General features: G+C 39.7%; 1 protein-coding gene across 1 annotated transcript in view; it reads right to left on the bottom strand.

Moving 5' to 3' along the window:
• LOC122812698 (tissue alpha-L-fucosidase-like) overlaps positions 1 to 23128 on the bottom strand; it is a 381978-nt gene that overhangs the window by 265731 nt on the left and 93119 nt on the right. The window contains exon 3 of the mRNA XM_044084827.1: positions 17616 to 17753. Coding sequence (XP_043940762.1) covers positions 17616 to 17753 — 138 coding nt within the window. The remainder of the gene's footprint in view (positions 1 to 17615; positions 17754 to 23128) is intronic.

The raw sequence follows: 23128 nt of genomic DNA, 5'->3' as shown, positions 1-23128 counted from the left end.
GGACAAAACTAATAAAAAACTAAAAGGGAAATAAATCTAATTTTCACATGTAATATTATCCATCTGACAATTTATCTAAATGTTATAAAAACAAAAGAAACAAACCCTAAAGTAAAGGTAAAAATCTTTTTGTTGTTTGTATCTCACTGGTAATTATAAAATAGAAATCTATATGAACAGGTTGTTTAGACAGCATCTAGTTGCTTATTACTTGATTAGAAGCCTATATAGACACTAAATGCTGCTGTTATACTGACAATTTTCTATATATACCCATTGTGCCTTTATTTCTTTATAGATTTTAATTTACATAAAAGTAGATAATATCCTGGAGGCACAATATCCACTTAGTAAAACTACTGTTGGGAGGTGACAGTAATAATTTATACTTTCTATTTAATGGTGCTGTGCACTGTGGGATACAAAAAAAGGGGGGATAGTAAAAATGCAGTTCTTAAAGTGCAGACAGATTTGTTTTCATTATACTATACTGAAACTGAGGGTAGAAATGTAGAGAAATTAGAAGTTATGTACTCACCATAACGTTCCATCTGAGTAGGTGTATTCATTTGTCTGCAACCTGTGGGTTATGGATCCGATATCGGATCCGAACCGGCATGGTTTTCCAGCTATGGATCCAAGCTCTCAGCTCCTCCCCTCACCCATAATGCCCTGCTCTACCCTCATGACCTCAGATCGAGTTTGCCAAAGCAACAATACCCTAAAAAGGGTAACAAAGAATATGCAGGAAACTGAAAGGCCAGGGGGATAGGAGGGCGGGATGGTTGCAGACAAATGAATACACCTACTCAGATGGAACGTTATGGTGAGTACATAACTTCTAAATCTGAAGTAGGATATTCATTTGTCTGCAACCTGTGGGACAGAGTCCCCAGCTACCTGAATCTTGGGCGGCCATCATGGAAGGATATTCCGAGCACCGCGAGCCAAAGGATGCTCTACCCCTAGATGCAAGATCCAACTTATAGTGGGAAATAAATGTATGAGATGAAGCCCACGTGGCTGCTGCACAAATATCATCTAGAGGAATCCTAGCCTTGAAGGCTGCCGAGGTAGATACTGACCGGGTTGAATGGGCATGAACACCCCGGCGGGCCTTCCTGACGCTTGATAAGCCAATAAAATGCACTGTGAAATCCAGCGGGACAGAGAAACTTTAGAGATTGGCTTGCCCAAATTGAATTTTGCAAAGGAAATAAACAGCTGGTCGGATTGCCTATGACCAGCTGTCCTGTTGAGATAAAATCTAAGTTGCCTGTGAACATCTAGTGAATGTAGCTTATATTCACCTTTGTTTTCATATTTAGGGAAGAAAACAGGGAGGTTAATGGATTGATTGATGTTTGCTTCAGAAGCGATTTTAGGAAGGAAGGACGGGTTGGTCCTGAGGGAGACACGGTCCGGATGAAAAACCAAGTAAGGAGGTTTAGCTGATAAAGCTTGAAGTTCAGAAACTCTCTTGGCTGATGTAATGGCTACCAAAAAGGCTGTCTTGTAGGACAAGAATTTGAGATCCACGTAGCCGCTGGCTCGAAGGAGGAGCGGTCAAGGCCTGTAGGACCAAAGAAAGGTCCCAAGGAGGAACTGCTTGTTTAATAGGGGGCCTGAGAAGAAAAGTACCTTTAAGAAATGTCTTACACAATTTGGCTGACATAAGAGGATTAGAATCTTGGCCAATGTGATAGTGAGAAATTGCCGCCAGTTGAACTTTGACTGTGGAACTGCTGGCACCATCGTTAAAGAGAGAGGTTAGAAAGTCAAGCACTACAGGGAGAGGAACCGTGAAGGATTCAGGCCTTGCCGCTCCGCCCACACAGAGAAACGTTTCCATTTGCTTCGTAAACCTTTCTAGTGGATGGTTTATGAGCCGCCACCAAAATAGCCTTTACAGGTGAAGAAATACCGAGTCCTTATCAAGAGTGGAACTGGAGCAGCCAAGCGGTCAGCTTCAGGTTGTCCAGGTTCGGAGGAGGAATGCAGGATGGATGGGATATCAGATCCGGGATGGGATCTAGAATCCAAGGAGGATTCACCGAGTGAGACCTTAGGAAGGGGAACCAGATCTGTCGAGGCCAGAATGGAGCAATGAGAATCATTCTGCAACCCACCCGAGAGGCTTTCTGAAGAACTTGCAGCATCAGAGGCAAGGGTGGATAGGCATACAGAAGACCGGGTGGCCAAGCATGCACCAGAGCGTCTCTTGGGGTACCTCCGGGAGGAGGTATTAGAGCGAAAAACTGTCGCACTTGGTGTTTGAGGGAGAAGCAAAAGATCGCATGAAGGGTTCCCCACCGTGCGAATATGCGTTCCGCTACTTGACAATTGAGAGACCACTCGTAAGGGGTCAGAATGGTGCGACTGAGCTTGTCCGCTAGGATGTTGGACCGACCGAATGTGCGTTGCTATGAGAAAGCGATTGGTGGAGATTGCCCATTCCCAAACTCTCATGGCCTCTCGACAAAGAGGGTAAGACCTTGTTCCCCTTGCTTGTTGATGTACCAGACAACAGACATGTTGTCCGATTGAATCGCAATTGTTCCCAAGGGAAGAAAGTCCTGAAGTGCTAGCAACGCTAAGAGCACTGCTCTCATCTCTAGAACATTGATATGCAATAAGGTCTCTGAATCGTTCCACGTGCCTTGGACTGTCCGGCCGCAAAGTGCCCCCCACCCGAGGCGGGAGCCATCCGTCGGCACCGTGGGGAGAGGGGAAGAAGCACAAAATGCGCGACCTTTGTGGAGATCCGGGAGTGGAGCCACCACAAGAGGGACCGCTTGCAAGCCTTGCTGATCGCTATGGGATGATGCATGGGGAGAGCAAGGTATGACCACTGTACTAAGAGCGTCCACTGTAGAATGCGCATATTGAGCCTGGCAAGAGGAAGAAGTGCTATAGCAAGCCATGGACCCTAGAGCCCTCAGGACCAACTCCGCTGGAACAGAACTTGAATGGAGAATGGCCCGCACCTGGAGCTGCAGATTTAGAACTCTGTCCGCAGTGAGGAAGGCTCGTAAACTCCTTGTGTCTAGTCTGGCCCCTATGAAATCTAAGAGCTGTGTGGGCGCCAGGTTGGACTTCTTTGTATTTATTGTGATGCCCAGAAATGGAGCAAGATGGAGAAAGGAGTCTCGCCCCAAGAGAAGTAGATGCCTTGTTGGGGCGGTAAGAAGCCAGTCGTCCAGGTAGGGAAAGACCTGCACCCCTGAAGCCTCAGGTGGGCCGCTACCACTGCTAGTACTTTGGTGAACACCCTGGGGCTGTGGTGTGACCAAAGCGAAGGACCCGGAACTGGTAGTGACTGGCTCCCAGCCGGAAGCGGAGAAATCTCCTGGAGCGCCTGTCCATCAGGATGTGGTAGTACGCGTCCTTGAGATCTATCGAGCACATCCAGTGATTTTCTCCCAGAAGGGGGAGAATAGATAGCAGAGTGACCATTCGGAATTTTTCTTTGGGGACTGCCAGATTCAAGAGAGAGAGGTCTAGGATTGGTCTTAGTTCCCCGTCTTTTTGGCACTAAAAGAATCTGGAGTAGAACCCTGATCCGATCTGGTCTGGGGGAACGGGCTGGATGGCTCTTTTCTTTAGCAGATGGCCAATTTCTGCCAAAGCGGCCTCCCGTTGACCGGGTGGGACGTCTGGGAGGGACTTCAATTTTGGAAGGTGAAGGAAAGGAATGTGATATCCCCTGGATATGATTTGGAGAACCCAGCGGTCCGATGTTATGGACTCCCATGCCGCTAGGTGCCCAACGCCCCGACTGCCTCCAGAGTAGAGCAGTCGGGCAACCCTCAGGGTTGCTGCGGGCCGTTCAGAGAAAGGTTCCCTGGACCCGAAGTTTCTGGGAGCCCCTCTGCCTCTAGGGCGGCGTCCTCCCTGTCCTCCTCTGCCACGGAAGGACTGGTTGTCCGGAGCAGGCTGGGACTGCTGCGACTTCCGAACCACATCTTCTTCTGACCCTTTTGGTTCCTAGAATAGGGCCTCTGGGGTGCAGAGAAGCGGATTCCGACGGCAGACAGCGTCTTCCCGTCCTTCTCGCTCTGGGTCAACGTCTCGCGAACGGTCTTGCCAAACAGAGCAGAACCATCAAAGGGCGTTCGCAAACGACGCCTTGAAGGGCTCAGAAAATGAGTGACGGAGCCAGGCCTGACGCCTAGTGACCAGTCCTGTCCCGCAGCTCTAGCGGCGCCTCCGTTGCATGGGAGAGTAGCCGCATAGAAGTATTCGTAACTGACCTAAGTGTGGCCATACGGGTGGAGTGCAGAACTCTGTCCTCCTCTGAAATGGACTCAGGGGGGGATGCAGCGTATTCCTTAATAAGATCTCGCTGCATCCGAATAACATGTGCCAAATAGTTCAGCGCCCTTACCGAGAAGGTCGCCGAACTGAACATCCGCTTCCCCAAGCGGTCCATCATCCGAGACTCCTTGCTCGGTGGGTGGACTGAGGGACTCTCCTGAGCTAGTTCCCTCTTTGTGGCCGCCGCCATCAACATGGCATCTACAGGAGGCCCCTTACTCCAATGGGTCCGGTCGGATGGCGGACTAAGGATCCTATCCGGTCTTTTGGGAATTGGCTCCACGGTGTCCGGTTCCTTCCACGCCCTGGTGGTAATAAAGTCCACCAGGGGGTCGGCAGGGGGACACCCAAGAGGTAGACGGGCCCGTTTCAAATGCCTCCAAGAACACGGACTCGTCCGAGGAAGACTTGGGGGCAGACCACCCCTTATACGGAGTATTTCCATGATGTCTCCAAAGGAGACATCCTCGGGGTGACCGTGGGGAGCCTTCCCTTCCTCCAAGTCCGTGTCTTCTGTGAGAGACTCGGGAGTCAATGTGCCTCCTTTAGACGTATGCTTGCGAGGGCCTCCTCTGGGGAGCTGTCAGAGGAGTCCTCGCAAGCAGCAACTTGCTCCATAGGAGCAACTTGGGACACAGAAACGGGCTGTCCCAGGGGCCGGATGGTGGAAGCCTGGCCCAGTGCAGAGGGAGCGCGGACGGAGCGAAGCAAGTGCCGGGGTCCGGAGACCCTCAACAGAGCCCTCTCCACTACATCAAAGGCCGAAGGGAGCCGACCTCGACCAAAGGATCCGACAATCGGCTCCCCTCGATCCGAAGAGTGGATCGGAGCCGGCGCCGAAGCACTCGGATCCGGCGACAGTGCGCTCCGACACAGACGGCGCCGAAGGAGCACTGATCCCCGGATCCGGCTCGGATCCAGGCTCCGAGATCGGGTCCGACGCACTCGAGGGCAGGGTCGGGTCCGGTACCAAGTACTATCGGCTCCGACCTTCCCCGCCCGGCTGCTCGGCTCCAGCTGCTCCGAACCCGGTAGCGGGTCGGAGAAGGAGCAATAGGCTTAAAAGGGTGTTGAGCTCCCCGAGGGGAGGCAAGAGCACTCCCATCTGCATCTGGGCCTGGATGAACCTTCTCATCATCCGTCCAGATCAGCATCAGAAAGGCTATGGGTAGATCTCGAAGAGGCTACCGAGGTAGGCCTGGAGTGCCTCCTCGATAGCCTCGACGGAGATCGGGTCTCCTCCTCCTCAGGACCCGGTGAAAAGCACACGGGACCGGAGCCGAAGGAGGAGACCGAACCGAACGGAGCCGGGAGAAGCTTGGCTGGCGGGCCGAAACAGAGGTCTCGGCCCGCCGCTTGTGGTGCTTCTCCTCCGTCCTTTAGCAGCATCCCTCTCCTCTCCAGAAGCGGGAGTTTGAGTCCCAGGAGCAGGAGGGGTGCCACAGGGGAACAACTGCAGCCACAGTAGCTCGGCGAGCGGAGGCGGAGCCGAGTCTGGCGGTAAAGACCCGCCAAGACCAGCTTGGACCTCCGCTCCCTCAGTGCCCTGGGGTTGAACCCTGCACAAATGGAACAACCAGATGTGAGGTGTTCAACCCCGAGACACTTAACACACCGAGTGTGGCCATCAGCCGGTGAGAGCTTATGGCCACACTCGGAGCATTTCGAAAAGATAGATTTAGGCTGGTCAGCCATAATCTATAACACACTAAAAGTTACAGAAAGTAACTTAAAAACAAAAAGACACACAGGCCTACACACACACTCTACGCAACAGCGAGGGGAGGGAATAAAAATTACTTACTTTAACTCAAAATAAACTCAAAATACACTATAAGAAAGGGAAACCTAAACTTTCACACAAATTCACTCAAAAAACCAAAAAATTCTCTGATTTTAACAAGAAATAGAGTTCACTTAGCTGAGAGCTATGTACCCAAATCCAGTCACCAGCGCGGCAAACGAGATCTGAGGTCATGAGGGTAGAGCAGGGCATTATGGGTGAGGGGAGGAGCTGAGAGCTTGGATCCATAGCTGGAAAACCATGCCGGTTCGGATCCGATATCGGATCCATAACCCACAGGTTGCAGACAAATGAATATCCTACTTCAGATTTGATGTTTTATGCTTACAACTGATTCAATACATTCAAAACCATAGTGCCTTTACAGTGTATTTATCAATATAGTGGGCACTGTTAGATTAGCTGTGGCACGTGTCATTAACATAATAGCTTCCTTTTTACCATCAGCATGGTGGTTGTGCATGTTCAGTTCCCTTATTTAGATGCAAAAATCTTGCTAATACTACTCTCAAGACACTTTTTACCGCAAGAATGTTCAAAAGCTTCACTTACTTAGAGTCTCAAGCACAGTAGAGTCATTTTCTTGTACACAGCAGCTCTCCTGTTGATTTACAGCATGAAGGAAAGAACTGCATGACCTTTGGACTGTACGAGCTTATCCAAGCTTCAGAAGTGCAAACCCATTTGAAACTGAGCAGGAAAAGGTACTAGAAATGTTTTTGTTTACAAGATTATTCAGTAAAGCATTCTGAATATGAAAATAACATGTTTAAATTAACCTGATAGATATAAGATGGTGGTGTATAAGCCTGTAATGTCTAAAATTGCCAGGGTAAACTGAAGCTGTTTAATAGAAGTAAAATGAAATATTGCTGTACTCTTGGTCAATAAGTCTGCCCTATGATGGGTAAAAAGGAAAAAGAAAAAGAGAAAATGGCACCTATACGTTTAGAAATGTATGTATGTGATGCCTTATTCAACTATATGCCAATTTAATGAATATGTGGAAATCTATTAATTCAGACCACAGAAGTTACACATATGCAAGTTCCTGAAGATTTATGATTTAACATAGGCAGACTAAAATATATTTTTGCAGTTTTTTTTTCTTTTGATATATAAAAGTAAGGAGATATAATAGGGGAAATTTTAAACATCCCTTACACAAGTGAATGGCAGGACAGGATATGGTTCAGAGTTATTAGAGGCATCTCCCTTTTGTTCCTCATAATTCTTATACAATGTTATAATGTGTTCAGCAAAGGGTGATATGAAAAGTTTTGGTAAATATATAATTCTCATTCTATTCATTTGAAATACCCCCACCCCTGACCCTAATGCTCCTGAATTAGACTTAGCTACACAATTTTTTATTGAATCGATTTCCAAATTGACCTCTTCATTCTCTAACACCACCACACTCCCCAATACCCTCCCACCCTCCCCTACCAACACTTTATCCTACACTGCTATTACTCCCACATTCCCATCTACAAATTCTCTATCCTCTACCTCCACTTCTACTCTAACTTTCTCATCATCTTCATCACCCCCTAACTCCACCTTTTCCGACTCCCCTCTATTCTCATTAAAACCTATACCCACTTCTACTATAAAGAAACTCCTTCTGAAATTGAAGCCATGTACCAACGCTCCTGATAACATCCCTTCTTACTTTCTTAGTATAGCTGCTAAAGCAATTGCTTACCCCATCAGCATCTTAATCAACCGCTCCATCCAAGAATGTATAGTACCCCAAATCTGGAAACCGGCCTTTATCATACCTTTACATAAAGGTGGCAACAATAATAATGTTACTAATTTCCGTCCCATAGCTATCCTGTCTCCCATTTCTAAACTCCTAGAAAAGTGTGTCCAACTTCAACTCCTACCACATCTCTTAGATAATCACCTTATAACTCCCACACAACACGGATTCAGACCAAATCATAGCACTATGACAGCTCTCCTCTCCTTTCTTGAAACTGTAAATAAAGCCCGTGACTCTGGCCTAGTTGTTTCTACCCTACTACTTGACCTCTCTAAGGCCTTTGATACTATTTCACACAGCCTGCTTTTAACTAAACTCTCAGAACTTAACCTGTCTCCCTCCTCTTTGAATTGGTTCTCCAGCTACTTATCCAATAGAAATCAAGCAGTAAAATGGAAAAAGGCCACCTCCTCATTTCTTAGTACCCCTACCGGAGTTCCGCAAGGATCTATATTGGGTCCCCTTCTCTTCAATATATTTATAAATGATTTCCACAAATCTATCCCATTCTCAAACATCATCCAATATGCAGATGATTCAACTATTATCTGTTCTGCCACATCTATCCCCACACTCCTAAAACTTACACAAGATGCCTTTTCTACCACAGAGCAATGGATGATAACAAATCATCTTGCACTCAATGCTTCCAAAACCAAATTAATGATATTCACCCCCTCTAAAGCCACTCCTTTCGATATAAACACATTCTCTATTACTAGTCAAAACAACTCACCTCTAGAACTAGTGTCAGAGACCAAGTTACTTGGAGTCCAAATTGACAGCTATCTCAAATTCAACTCCCACCTACAACTAAATATCAAAAAAACCCATCAAAAACTAGGTATGCTTTACCGACAAAATCACTACCTTACACCTGCCACTAAAATCACTCTCTCTACTTCCTTCCTTATCCCCTCCCTTCTCTATGGAGCCCCACTCCTAACTAATCTTCAGTCCTCTATAAAAAAGCAACTTTCCTCTTGCTATAACAAAATCGCCAAATTCGCTACCAGCCATAAGTCCTCCACCCACCACTGCTCCTCTCTTCAAAAACTAAACTGGCTAGAACTACCCAATCATCTCACTTACACTCAACTAACTCTTGCCCATAAGCTCATTCTCAACCCCTCCCTCTGTCCCTCCCTTTCTTCTGCCTTTAAAATGCACCTACCTGATACAGTATTAAGGTGAAATAAACAAAATCTAATAGAAGTTTACAAACCTACTCATCCCCCAGGCAAAAACCTTATATCCTATGGCCCAGCTCACCTCTGGAACTCCCTACCACTGTCCATTCGCACCACCTCTAACCATTTCACTTTCAAAAGATCTCTTTACTCATATCTAGCATCACGGTGGGAATGCTCTTGCTCCCACCCTACATAACTAACACTGGCTATTTTCATTTTCCTTCTCTTTACTCCAGCAAATTTCTTTATTATTTTCCCCAACACACACATTATTATTTCTATGATATTTGCAAAGAATGTACTAGACTGGCCCTCTAATATCTATGCTTCCTAATATGCAATTACTTTCAGTATTGCTTTGTATTATTCCTTCTGATAGTCTGTATCTTCAGTATGTTTCATCACAAGTCTGTATTATTTCTAATGTTTACTGTACTATTTTTGAAATTATTTGCTTTAATCTTTTGCATTCTGTATAATTATCATTAATAACCTGCTGTACTTAGATTGATTCTGTACCTACATTTTTGGAGCTTTTCTCCCCAGGACTCCATTGAAAACGGGTTCATTTTGGCCCAATGGACTATCCTGGTAAACCAACTGCAATAAATAAATAAATAAATAAATAAATGTGTGTTAAATACTAGCTAAGTTAAAGTTAGGAGGTTATTATGCTTATTACATTCTATTGCAAAGTCTTAGTATCAATTACAAAATATAGAGGGTTTGATATAAGTGTGCTATTAAGTTAGATAGAATCTCTAATATAATACAAGCGTAAACTTTTTTGCTCATTTCATTAACAGTAATGAGTAACAAATGTTCTCCTACCTAATAGACTTCAAGCCTTTACCATTCGAAAATAGAATGGCTTGTGTCACTGTTATTAGATACTTTATTTTATGTTCATAGTTGTCTGCCTGAATTAATTAATTTGTAACTTAAGGACACCCTAAAGGGCTGATTAGTTGCCCTATACATATTAGGAGAGTTGACATTTTGCTGCATATTGTGCTATTCACTAAACCAATGCAGAAGCATTAGTCTGATAAAGATCAGCGATTGTAGGATGGTACAAGATGGCTTCAATGACTTGCTCATTGAACCAGGAATATTATATTCCATGTTTGGAGTTGTATGTAGTTATGAATATATATTAGATATGTTTAAAGTTATACTTTGTCCAGAACAGAATACATAACACAAAACTGTGTCTTCAAATATGTCTGCATATAAATGTGTTTCACTTAATACCAATGGCCTTAATAATAAAATACAGAGAGGAAGTTTAAGTACATATCTTAAAACAAAGTGGACATTGCTATCATACAATGAACTCATTTAATAGAGACAGATGTGAATAGAATGTTTTTAATGGATACTCAATACTTGCTGAATCTCATTACTAGACCAAGAGAAGGAGCACTATGATCTTGTGAAAAAAAATCCCTACCTGTACCTAACGTTATTAATTCATACTCAGACAAAAATAGTATGCTGAGTATGATAATATTGGAGATAAATAAACAGTATATCAAAAAATATTTAGAATTAATCTTAAAGCTAAAGGAGACATCATATGTGCAGAAGACTTTAATTGTATCATCTCTAAGAATGACACTACTAAAAATGGTAATTTTAGATTGTCAGCCACAACCAAAAAGCTAAACAATCTCATTAGCGCTTCAAATATGAGGGATATCTATGTCATAAGAGAGTCAGAATCCCTTCAATATAGACATTACTCTTACAGGTCTGGTACACAAACAACTATAGATAAGATATTTGTTACCAATGACTTAATATCCAAGATACAGGAGGTTATGATCAGTTCATGTCCACTATCCGATCACAGCACTATCTTTTTTAAAGTACACATAACACCTAGGGACTTGCTTTTCTGGCATGGACTACCTGCATATATCACTAAACTAAAGGGGTTTAGAGAATGGCTGTTAAAAGAAATAAATTCCTTTTTGATATCAGTGATAATAATGAGACATCTAGAATTATACTCTGGGATACATTAAAATCATATTTATGTGGTAAAACTAAAAGTTGGTATCTAAACAAAAGGAAGGAATGGGACAAGGACTTAAGAATACAATCAAAAATCGATATATTAAAAAATAAGAGACACGAAAGATGTTGCTAGAATTTCTGAAATAAAACAACTGAACCTGATGTATACAGAGATTTTGAATCATAAAACAGCAATAAATCTAGAGAGATAATAAAACTACAAACTTATTCAACCAATCCTAAAAATATGCATAGACTTGCAGTTAAATCTAAAAGCTTGACAAACGTCAATCATATTACAGATAATTCCAAGAAGAAACCTAAACATATAAAACTGATCTAAAAGAAATATTAGAGGCCTTTAGAACACACCAAGAAACAGTGAACAGCACCAATTCAAATAATACTGACAACACTCTAAAGGACAAATTCTTGAAAGACAACAGAAATAAAAAAATAAAGGAACAAAACACTAGACTACTTAAACCAATATCATTAAAGGAACTTAAGGAAAGAATACAAAACATTAAAAACAATAAGGCTTCAGGTCTTGATGGACTAATAGTAGAAATATACAAGATACTTCCAGATGACACTAATGATTTTAATTGATGCTTTTGAAGAATTAAAAAAGAATGACAGCTTTTTCCCTTCATGGAAGTATGCCATGATTTCACCCATCTTAAAGCATAACAAAGATCCTAAACTACTGACTTATCGCCCTATTTCTCTTTTGAATGTGGACTACAAGATATTTACATCAATTCTGGCAGATTTATTATTTTTGACAAAAAGTTACTTAATCTCAAATGATCAAACAGGGTTTTTATCTCACACAGAAAAGTTAAAGATAATGTAATTAGACGTTTAACCTTATAATATTATATATAGTAGTTTTAACTGAGCAAATACTATGTTTAAATATTTAGGGATATTTAACAAAACAAATTGGAAAGATACTATACAAATAAATTACACAATGTTAATAAACATTGTCAAGGACCACTTAAATGGAATAAAATGTTCTTTACCACGGAGGAAAGGTTAATCTTAGTTAAAATTATTATATTACCTAACATTTTGTATACCTTCCAAACTATAATAGCGTCTTTTCAAAAAAACAACAAGGATTAGTCACGCGTGGCATTACAGGAATTGGGAAGAGGGTGGAATAGCTTTTCCACACTTAGAACTATATGCAGAATCAACCATTCTTAACATCATAAAGTCAATGGCTAAATCAGAAGTACACATCTAACTGGAAAAACTTACATAAAACAATATTGGTTGATAATAGTGGGGAAACAATAAATAATGATATGCTTACTAAAGCAGAAAAAGTTTATCTGGTCATAAAAAACTTTTTGCTAGAATACAAGTAAATAAGAAAACTTCTCTCCCTTTGTTAACTACAGAGCAAAGAACTTTAAACAAATAATGAACAAAGATTACAATACGAGAGACCTTTTATTTTTAATGTTTCCTATAGCATTTATAAACAAATGTTTGGATTCTTACAACATGAAAAAAATAGAAGAAATTAAAGGAAATGGATTAGTATTCTGGTATCAATTTCTTGACTCCAATTATAGACAGGAGGCCACTCCCCTTATAGCAAGATACAACATAAACCAAAACAATTGGCTAAACATACAAACAGAGAGTATACAGTAAATGAATTCTAAACAAGTCAAATGGTGAAATCCACATCTAGACCCAAAATTCTATCCCTTTTTTGCAAAATTAATAGATTATGCAATAATGATGGGTTTTCAGTGTCAAGATTATATAGGACACTACAAACGGACACACAAACCTCAGATGAATCTTTATGAATTACGCAGAAAAGGTTAAATTCAGATTTTCAAAAAAAGAGAAAACAATACTACTTTAATCAGTTAGTAATACTAAATCTTCCTTTTGGAAAAATCTACACATGTTAAGTTCATTCACAAAAGTTTCTTTACTCCTCATAAAGTGGCACTGATGTCAGGAAATGAAATATCGGAATGCTGGAAATGTGAAGAAGCAGTAAGTGAATGTTTATAAAAAGTGTAAAACTGTAATCCCTTTCTGGCTGGAATTTAAATATTTTATAAAAGTGTTGTGGTCAGGTAAATGTGAAGTGACTAACACAGTGTTATTATTTAATGCTCCAATACCAGCATACTTTCCAGGTACACAAGTGCACCTCCTCTGGTCCAATAGCAAGAAAAGACATTACCTCAGATTGGAAAAGTAAAAAAATATATAATTTGTGGAATTTATATCATTGGCCAAAATTGTATGCAATAGAGAATTGTTGACTATAACTTCAAGATCCTCAAGAATGACACAAACAACTGGCCTGGTTAAAACTTAAAAATTGTTAGATAAAATGTGAATTTATTGACAAAAGCACATCTGTTATGGATACTGTATATAGTTAGGTCTATTCTCATTGTTTAACAGTTTTATTATACCTGTATGTATAAAAATCAATAAAAATGATGTGGAAAAAAAGTTTCCCCATCAATAATTCAACATATTCAGTTCTTTAGAAACAGCTTCATTATACTCACTGGACCCCAATCCATCTGGACAATAATCTGACAACATCACTTTCTAACATTTAAAACCTACTAATTCCAATGCAAGGCAAACTGCTACCTGGAAGACAAAACTGCTTATCCTTAGACTTGCAGGAATTTATCAAAGAAACAGACTATTCGTGACAAACTTGGAAAGTGACTCCTCCAACATTACCAAATACAATAACTTCCTAGAAGACTTCTTATTTAGGAGCCATCTCAGATAATAGAGAAACATCACCCAGGGACTTGCTTTGAGAACCCAAAAACCTTATATCCCATTTCAAGAAACCTTTAACTGTGTCCAAAAACATAGCACTACCGACCCCAAAATGGAGTATTCGTGAACAAATAGGATGCCCAATTAATACAAATACTGTTAGGGAACATGGATATAAACAATTCAGCATCCCTCAGTATCAGACCCTCAAATTCCTAAAACTTGCCAGGTCAGTCACCACTAAGACCACTCATCCACAATTACAGCCTTACCCTTACTACATTACAACTGGAAACATCCTAATGTAATCCCTCTCCTTGAAAACAGAGAACCACATAACAGCAGGGTGTGTATCAACCAATATCTATGTGCTAGTCAAAATAAGAATTTGTTGATATATAATTTTCTAACTACAAATCTACTTACAGTATTCTGACTAACTGCAGAATGGATTATGACTGGGTTATAGCACAATCTTTAATAAGGCAAGTCAGTTCATCTACTCTGGCACGGAGAAAGGACAAACAACAGGTGAAAACTACAACTTCAGGTTAAATATGTAGTCTAAGCTCAGCTCTGATAGAAGCATCCAGAAGTGGCCTGCATGCTACCTGCAAGACAAAAACTATAGGGCCATCTTTAGTAACAACCTTTCACACTTTGGAGCATTAAATAAGGCATTTTTCAGGGTTCTCTAATGGGATAATGTTCTCCTCTTCTTATATTCAAGGCAATTCTACATTATATGCAGATGACCTGGTTATTCTTCTCCAAGGCAAGCAAGCACACACACACACACACACACACACACACACACACACACACACACACACACACACACACAAAGGACCGTTTACTTTAGAACGAGTTTCTGTACAAACATCTGATTACAAACTGAAACATAACCATGTTTGTTACTGGATACTCCTACAAAAAACAGCAGCCTGTTTAAGCAATAATCTGCAACTGGGTGTAGGTAATGCAGGATATGCCATTTTTGGCACAATTTGATCACAGGGTTGAAGCTCAAGTGATCAAACAAATATATAAGTAAATCCTGAATTACAAACCACAAGTGAATTATTGTTATTACACAATGCTATTATTTGAAAAGCTTATCTTTTCAAATGATGGCATTCTATGTCCAGATTCTTTGTCTGTGTGTTTTTTTTTTTCTGCCATCTGTCATGGCACGGGACAGTTCCCTAATATACTGTACATGCACTGGATATGTATGCATCAGTGCTTGGAAAATGCACTAGTCTGAATGAAGTTTCTGACAATTGTTTTTCTCTTTTTTGGCTCAGGAGTGCACACATATCCTGCTGTTTACACCAAGGTCTTTGTGGTTCCAGACAACCCTACTGTGAGTATGAAGTATTTTTTAAAACATTTAATGAATCGGCTTTATTCCTTATACTTAATTCTGCTTTTGTACAGGATAAAAGTTTGTTTTCCACCTTGTTGACAGGTTGAATGTGTTTTGTTTTCTTCCCTTAGTGTAACAGACAGATACTGTTTTGCTAGCTACAGCTTCTCAGACGTGCTCTGTGGGTAAAGCTAGATTTACAGTGGACACACCAGTTGCTTTGTTGAATACTTATGCACACTTTTGAATAGTAATTATAGTTTATTTCATAATTAAGTAATAACCCATGACTAGGTGTTACTGGCTGCCACTGCTTGATCACATGGGTAAAAAAAAAAAAAAAAAAAAAAACAACTATCAACTGTCCAGATGTTTGCCTCATATTTTTGGTCTGTTCCTCATAAAAACGGTGTCTTTCTGCAAATCATTGAAGATTGAAGTCATAAAATAATGACTGACAGACGTTCAGACTTCATACCCTTCAAAAAATGCATAATAGTGCAAATCCTGTTACTCTATCAACTTTATACATTTAAGTGCATAAGAGTAATAGTTAAAAACTGTCCTTATTTTGGGCATTTGTCCCCACATTACTTTTGGCTTTGTTCAGAATTCTTGCACTAAGAGGTTGAGAGGTATGGATTAAACAAAGCCAGCCATGGTACGTTCTACATCACCTACACACAGGACTGGATTACTGCTATTATATAAAGCTGCTATTTAGAAAAAGTATTTGCTTACCTTGTTAAATAGTGGTACTTTATGTCTGAGCTTATTTTTGGGTAGTCATTTCTTCCAGCAGATATTTTGATGGGGATGGCTACACATGTGATGGACCCTTACATGCTAATCCCTGCACTGTACATTAGGCTAAATGCTGTTTGGGATACTTTTTTTTTCATTTTAGAACTCAGTAACTTTATGTGAAGACGTTTACAGACTCTTAATATCACCATGGTGAGTTTGAAATATATATTTTTTTTAATTTACAAATTTGGTCTTTTTTCAGTCTTTGGAGAGGGAAGAAGTCTGTTTTTCACCCTTGGTTTTAATTATTCTGCTTACAGGAGTGGAGAGCAAGGCAGCTACAGCTTTTTATTTTAATATCTATAGCCATCTGGACTTATTCTTGTGAGTAATGCTGAAATTACAACAGGCACTCTGTTATGTGATTGTTAAATAGGCATTGAAGAGTGAACTATTACTAATACTGAAGGACTCCGGTTTCCACATACAATACAACAGAAAACGTGGTGTATGGCTGGATGAAAGCTTGCCTTTCACTTCATAAACAGTTGCCTTTCACTTCACAAACAGAGCTATTCATACACAAAGTGTTACAGCAAATGAAATTTGCTTACAGTCTTTGCGATCTCTTTACTGATGAAGCTAGGATACCAACTGGAAGAAATGTTCTGCATCTTAGTTTGGGTATTGGTTCAAAGCTGAATATTAGGCTAACTGCTCTGAAGGGCCATTTTAAGCCTTGCCAATAACCTGAGGTCAGACTCAAACCCTGATCCTTGTTTCAATGAGGTGAAGACCTTAACTATTATGCCAAACCCATCCTAAATACAAACTTTCATATTATTAAACTTTAGTCACAGCATAGTGTGAGATGCAGCATGATACATCAAATAAAATGCAAGTTTATTCCCTTGTCAACCTTCATACTTCTCAGCAAAACCTACTGATTGGCAACAAAGAATGTACCTTCTCTTCAAAGACTACCTTTTAGCCTATCTGTTGGGGTGAGACAGCATTTGTTAAGACTGCGTCATCATTGCAGAAATATTTCCATTTACATTAAACATAAGGAATATACATATTCATAAGGAATATACATATTCAGAAAAAAAAAAGACTTGCAGGACAAGTGAAAGAACATAAATGCTCCTACATCACTGGCACTGGATGACGTCTGTTCATCACTCCATAGCTATCATAAGTTACCTTCAAAATGCTTTTAGTTTTTACACAACACTAGCAGTTCATGAATTTTCTCCTACAAACATTTACTGTGAATTATTATCTGCATATAGGTGAAAAATTGAGGCATGCAAGCCATCCCTAGTTCCCATTTTGCTTCCCCTCCTATAGAGTAGATTTACATTTTCCCTCTTCTAGAATGGGGATAAATACCCAGTTTGGGGAGAAATACCCAGTTAGGGTTGACATTCTCAATTTCCCTCAGAAGAAAAGGCACATCTAACAACACACTGTACAATTGTTAACTAAAATGATTCGCACTTCCTTGGCATTTTAAATGCTGTATTAATATACTAAAGGTGAAACAATTTAAAATGTTTAAAAATACACATAAAAATATGTGAATCAGTTAGACTTTACCTTTGGACAAGATCAACCAGCTCTGGAAGTGTTTTTCCAAAGACGAAATTCTGTGTCTTGAATCCACTGCTCTTGTCTTGAACATATAATGGGTTAAACCATTCCAGCATGGAATGATAAACTCCATAATAAAGATTTCTAAATAAATAAATACATCAATAAAGTCAGTCAGCAAATAAATAAAAGTAATAAATTCAACAGGAAAGCTGAAAATATTGGTAATGGCTAATCAGAGTACGATAAAAGGATATAAAACTCCACCACAGGCATGAAGATTAAACATATAAATAATGCAATACACCTCTAACTTTAAAAGTGATAAAAAGTGTTAGTTATCCCCTGTTGTAAGAGAAATCATTTAAAGAAAGAACTTCTTAGAACATTGTCAGATCTCTAATGCAATATTTCTCAATCACCTGGATTTTGCAATAGTATCCCAGATCATACACCAAAAATAAGGGTGGGTTTGTTTTTGCATCTATGCAAAAAATTCTTGAGGCAACATCCTTTCTGCAAGTGCTTTGGGTTAAATTACTTCAGTAAAATGTGCTGACAAACAATGTATGTAATACATTATCATAAATACCTCTTGACATCATTACAGGATCTGTAAAACAAACGGGCAGATTCCAAAAGAGTTGTTCTCAGTGGGACGACCGTGCTCTGGCCCAGCAATCAAGGAGCCTCAATAACACCAGAGAGGGTGTCTCATAAGAAGGAAGGATAACAAATACACACAGTAAAGTACAATTTCCCTTAAGTGCACACAGAGATCACAAGTCAGTCTGGGGCTGGTTGCTCCTTTGCTCTCCAGGTCCCCAATAAGACTCCCCACTGGCACAGTTGTAGGGTCCAGATCTCAGCCTAGGTGGCAAGCTAACCTCCAGTACCCTCTCTGTCCCAAGAGTGCTTCGTGCCCCTGCCCAGGTAGCTGACACACCACACACACTTTGAGATAATTATTTATACAACTTCACAGACACTCCTGGGAAAGGCTGACACAGATTCTCCAGCTGTGATTCTTTATACCCAGACTATACGGTAGTAATTTCTGCCACCACCAGCTAATACTTATCAGCTACCCAAAGGCCCTTAAAAGGGTATCCAATTATTACTGTACATTATTATCCAATTGGTAATGTGACTAATCAGTCTAAGGCTTATTACAGGATGACGTATAAGCATGCAATGTACTCCAGAGCTTACTTATCTCTACACAAAGCAGTCACAGGTAAAGGTTTTCAAAACACTTAATAATAAATAATCAAAACGCAAGACAATACCACTACACCACACTGACATCCAAGAGTTCAGAGATCACACATAAACATAAAACAATACAGCAGGAAAGCTCTGACATAACAGAAAAAAATGCCCAGTCCAACTTCCCACTAAGTTCCTAGCTATTACTACAAGAAAACATACTTCTAAGATACTACTTACATAAGACAACAGGCAGAGTGCTGATAAGTTGGATATCAAGATCAAAATGCTTACAGTCTCACTCTGAACAATATTTTTTAAACTTACTAACAAACAGCTCTGCTAGGGCCCTCCCAGATTACATAATTTTGACACTTAGGTTTTCCCAGTATACACATTACATAATTTTGACACTTAGTCTGGAGTCCCCAGGCAAAAAAGCTACATTATTTAGCAATCTAACACCTGCTCATGAAACTACAACAATAAAAGACATTTCACATGTACACTCTAGCAATTATTCCTTAAGTTAAGACAACAGAAAGAATGTGTTCATCCAGCCACTTTGGCACCACTATTGAGATCAAAAGAGTAAACAAGACATAATTTTAACTTCAAAGAACATTTGAAATGCTTGGCTTAGTTTTCCTTACAGCAGATGGCAATGTTGCTACAATCGTGAAGCTCACATTTTCCAGCGTTTTCTTTCATTTAAGAACCAAGGCTGTATTTTGCATTTATATTTAGAAATTATAGAATTATGTATCAAATTCTATTTGACTAGGCTGGCAGCCTTCGCCCATCTTCCCCCAGTCTTCACGCTCCGTGTAAATCTGCCCTGATTCTGAATGACTTGGTCACTTACACTGAGAGCAAGCCTTTTAGAATTGGGCCCAAAATCTTCACAGAACAATGTTTTTTGTTGTGTATGACACATAAATCAAGTGATATTAAGGTGACAACATAAGTCCTTTTAAAGTATAATAAATATTTTGCTCATTCTGACTAACTAGGAAAAGTTTTTAAAGCACATTTAGCTTTTACTGTCAGTCATTCCACTAATTAGCCATACTGTCTCGTTATTGAAGTGGCCTAGCTGTTACAGCTATATCCTGGCTTCCTTCTTGTGAAAGGAGAGCAAACCAATAGTTCATGAGTTTTAATTGCTTTGAATTTTTGTATTCCTATGCTGGGCTGCATTGTGTGCAGTGAGGTTGCAAAGGTTACTGCATAAATGCAAGCTATTTGATCTATTAACCTTTGTGAAATGTGTCTAGAACTGAAAGTCATTTGTCTTACTGCATGTCATTAATGTTTGGAATGATTCTGTGGGGTGGAAATGAGGAAGAAAAGGTAACTAAGTAAAGCATTTTTTTCATAACAGTATTTCTACGAAACTTTTCACAATTTGAATTATACTTTTATAGTAAAGTATTTGGTTGTTCGTATGTGTGATAAAGTTATTAAAGTAAACAAGATGCCCTTTTTCCTTCATCTTCTCTCTCTAAGAAATATAGGTATTAAACTGCAAAAAAAGAGAAGAAAAGTTAGACAAAGCATGTTTACGCTAATAGGTTGTAATCTTGATTTGTTGAGGTAGATGTAAAAGTACACAGATCACAATAAATGGAGAGATGATGGCTTAATCTAATAACAAATTTTAAGTGGAAGCAAGTAAATATGAGATCACTGAATATAATGAAAAGTAATTTTTTAGCAATAAATGTTTCAGATCGTCCTCTGTTGCAGCCTGAAAGACAATCTTTTCTCTCTTGCTTTCCCATGGAGGTAAGAAAATAACAGGAATAACAGGACAATAAAAGGCAAGAACACTGGTTTCTTCATGGCTAAAAGGTAATGATTTCCAGAAGTATGCAAGTAGTTTTCACATCAGGAGGGGAAATAAAGATAAAAAAAGAACAGACACCAATTCGTTTAAGTAGAAGTTCAGGCAATAACATGCATGTCAGCATAAAGACCTTCAAGTTCAGATTAATTAGGGCCTGTGTTAGAAGCCGTCTATTTGAGAAAAATGATCCTATTATGCAGGCAAAACTTTATTTGGAGATGTACATAGTTACATATGCTTGTATTAATTTTGTGCTAGGGATGTTCTGGATGTGTTTCGGTTTTTGTTTGAGGGTTTTTATTAAAACAAAAAGCCTTTTACATGACACAGGTTCCAACGTTGATAAGAAAGAAGTGAATAAAGGATTAACCTGCCAAACATTAATGGGAACACGTATCACAAAAGTTGGAATTAGATATTTAAAAAGCTGTATATACAATAGGTGGGAATATCGACTTCTTACCATAACGGTGACTCTCTCCATAGCATCTTGGAACGTCAATGGTCTCACAGGTGAAGACCAAAAGGATTGAATAATTAATTATATTAAGAAATAAACAACACAAATAGCAATGCTACAAGTGACACATTTGAAAAGAACTGAGCATGTGAATTTGATAAAGAAAGGTTTCAGGATGGATATTCTGCAGAATATCAGGGACAAAGGAAAAGAGGAGTACATATATTAATTGTCGGAGAAGCTCCAGGAGTGTCACAAAAGGGGGAAAAGATAATAATGGCAGATTTGTAGTGCTAAGGGACTGCTGGCAAGGGGTGAAGATTACAATGGCATGCATTTACATTCCACATAACAGTGCTATTTTGGAGCGTAAAAAAATTGGGGACAAATAACCAGCTTTCAGCGGGGAATATTACTTATTGGTGGGGACTGGAATTTGATTTGCAACAATGAAGGCATATCTGGTGGGCCAAGAAGGAAAAACATAAAAGGGGGTAGATTACTGAATACATTTATGAAAATATTTGGTATGAAAGACATAAATTCACTAGCAGGAACTCAGAGAAAATGTACATATTCTCCAAGGTATAATAACTGGTCTAGACTTGATAGAAGTTATATTTCATATGAACATGTCCATTTAGTTGAGAACTTTGATACACATCCAATAAATATTTCAGATCATGTACCAATAATTACCGAGATAAAAATGTAGGGTAATGAACTAAACACGAGAAACTGGTACTTCCCCACCTACTTGTTAAAGAGAGGAATTTAAGGAATGGGTACTGGAAATTAGCAGGGGCTATTAGGGAAGATAGAAAGTACTTCCTATGTTATAGCTAGGGAGTGGGATAAAATGAAAGTGGAGTATAAAAATACGGTAGAAATAAAAAAAAAAATGAGATGTAGTCAACAAGTAAGAATAATTATTTAGAGCAGCTGATAAAAGGTTAAAGTATTATAAAATAAGGGGAATTTCACAGAACAAGGGGCACAATTGCACAGTGCTAAAGAGAAAATGAGACAGTGCCTGGATAATATACATAGGTTTAGACAAATTGCTGTTAGGCAACTGTTTTTCTGAGAATAACTCCAAAGCACAGAAACTTTTGGCACAATGATTTAGGCAACAAAAAGTAGAAAGGGTTGTTGCCAAACTTAGGGAGTCTATAAAAAGAAAAATAACCAGAGATAAAATTAAAGAATAGTTGTGTAAAATCTTACCATAACCATAGATGACCTTCTCTTCCATGTTGAAGTATTCATTACAGTAGGGATATGGCAGCCTGCATACATCTGGCCAGTATACCAAAGTCTTCAGTAAGGGGTACATGCGATGTAGCATGCTAGTGTCATAAACAGATGTCAGCTATAAATGTGACATCTGCACGTACCCAAGTCAGGATTGACTGCCGCAGAAGATAAGGCTGAATGAATAGAAAGCATTCCAGCTAAACAAGACTATAGGAAGGAGCCTATAAGGCAAACAAAAAGGCTCTGCCTAGAACTATGAAAATATATTCTTTATATAGTAATTTAACCAACAACAAGTAAACACCTCTACCAAACTATATAACCATAAACTCCCCAAAAATAAAAATAGAGGGGAGGAGGGTGGGTTCTGAATACTGCAACATGGAAGAGGAGGACATCTATGGTTATGGTAAGATTTTACACACCTATTCTATGTCCTTCTATTCTCATGTTGCAGTATTCATTACAGTAGGGAGAGTACCAAAGATATTAGGTATTCCCTTGGGTGGTTGGGACAGGACAAGAGTCAAGGAGACCCTGCAGAATAGACCTGGCAAAGCCAGCTCTGGATCTGGATATTAAATCCAGTTTGTAAGGCTTAATGAAGGTGTGAACAGAAGACCAGGTAGCTGGATCTAGAATGGTGACATGGTCCAGGCCTTTGAAAGGCTGCAGAAAAAGCTGCAGCCCTAGTGGAATGAGCCTTTACTTTAGAGGCTAAAGGCTTGACATGGAAGCCATGGC

Source organism: Protopterus annectens, chromosome 1.part1 (genome assembly GCF_019279795.1).
Source record: "Protopterus annectens isolate FY-2018-M chromosome 1.part1, PAN1.0, whole genome shotgun sequence".
Taxonomy (NCBI): Eukaryota; Metazoa; Chordata; order Ceratodontiformes; family Protopteridae; genus Protopterus; species Protopterus annectens.
This window is presented reverse-complemented; position numbering and strand designations above follow the sequence as displayed.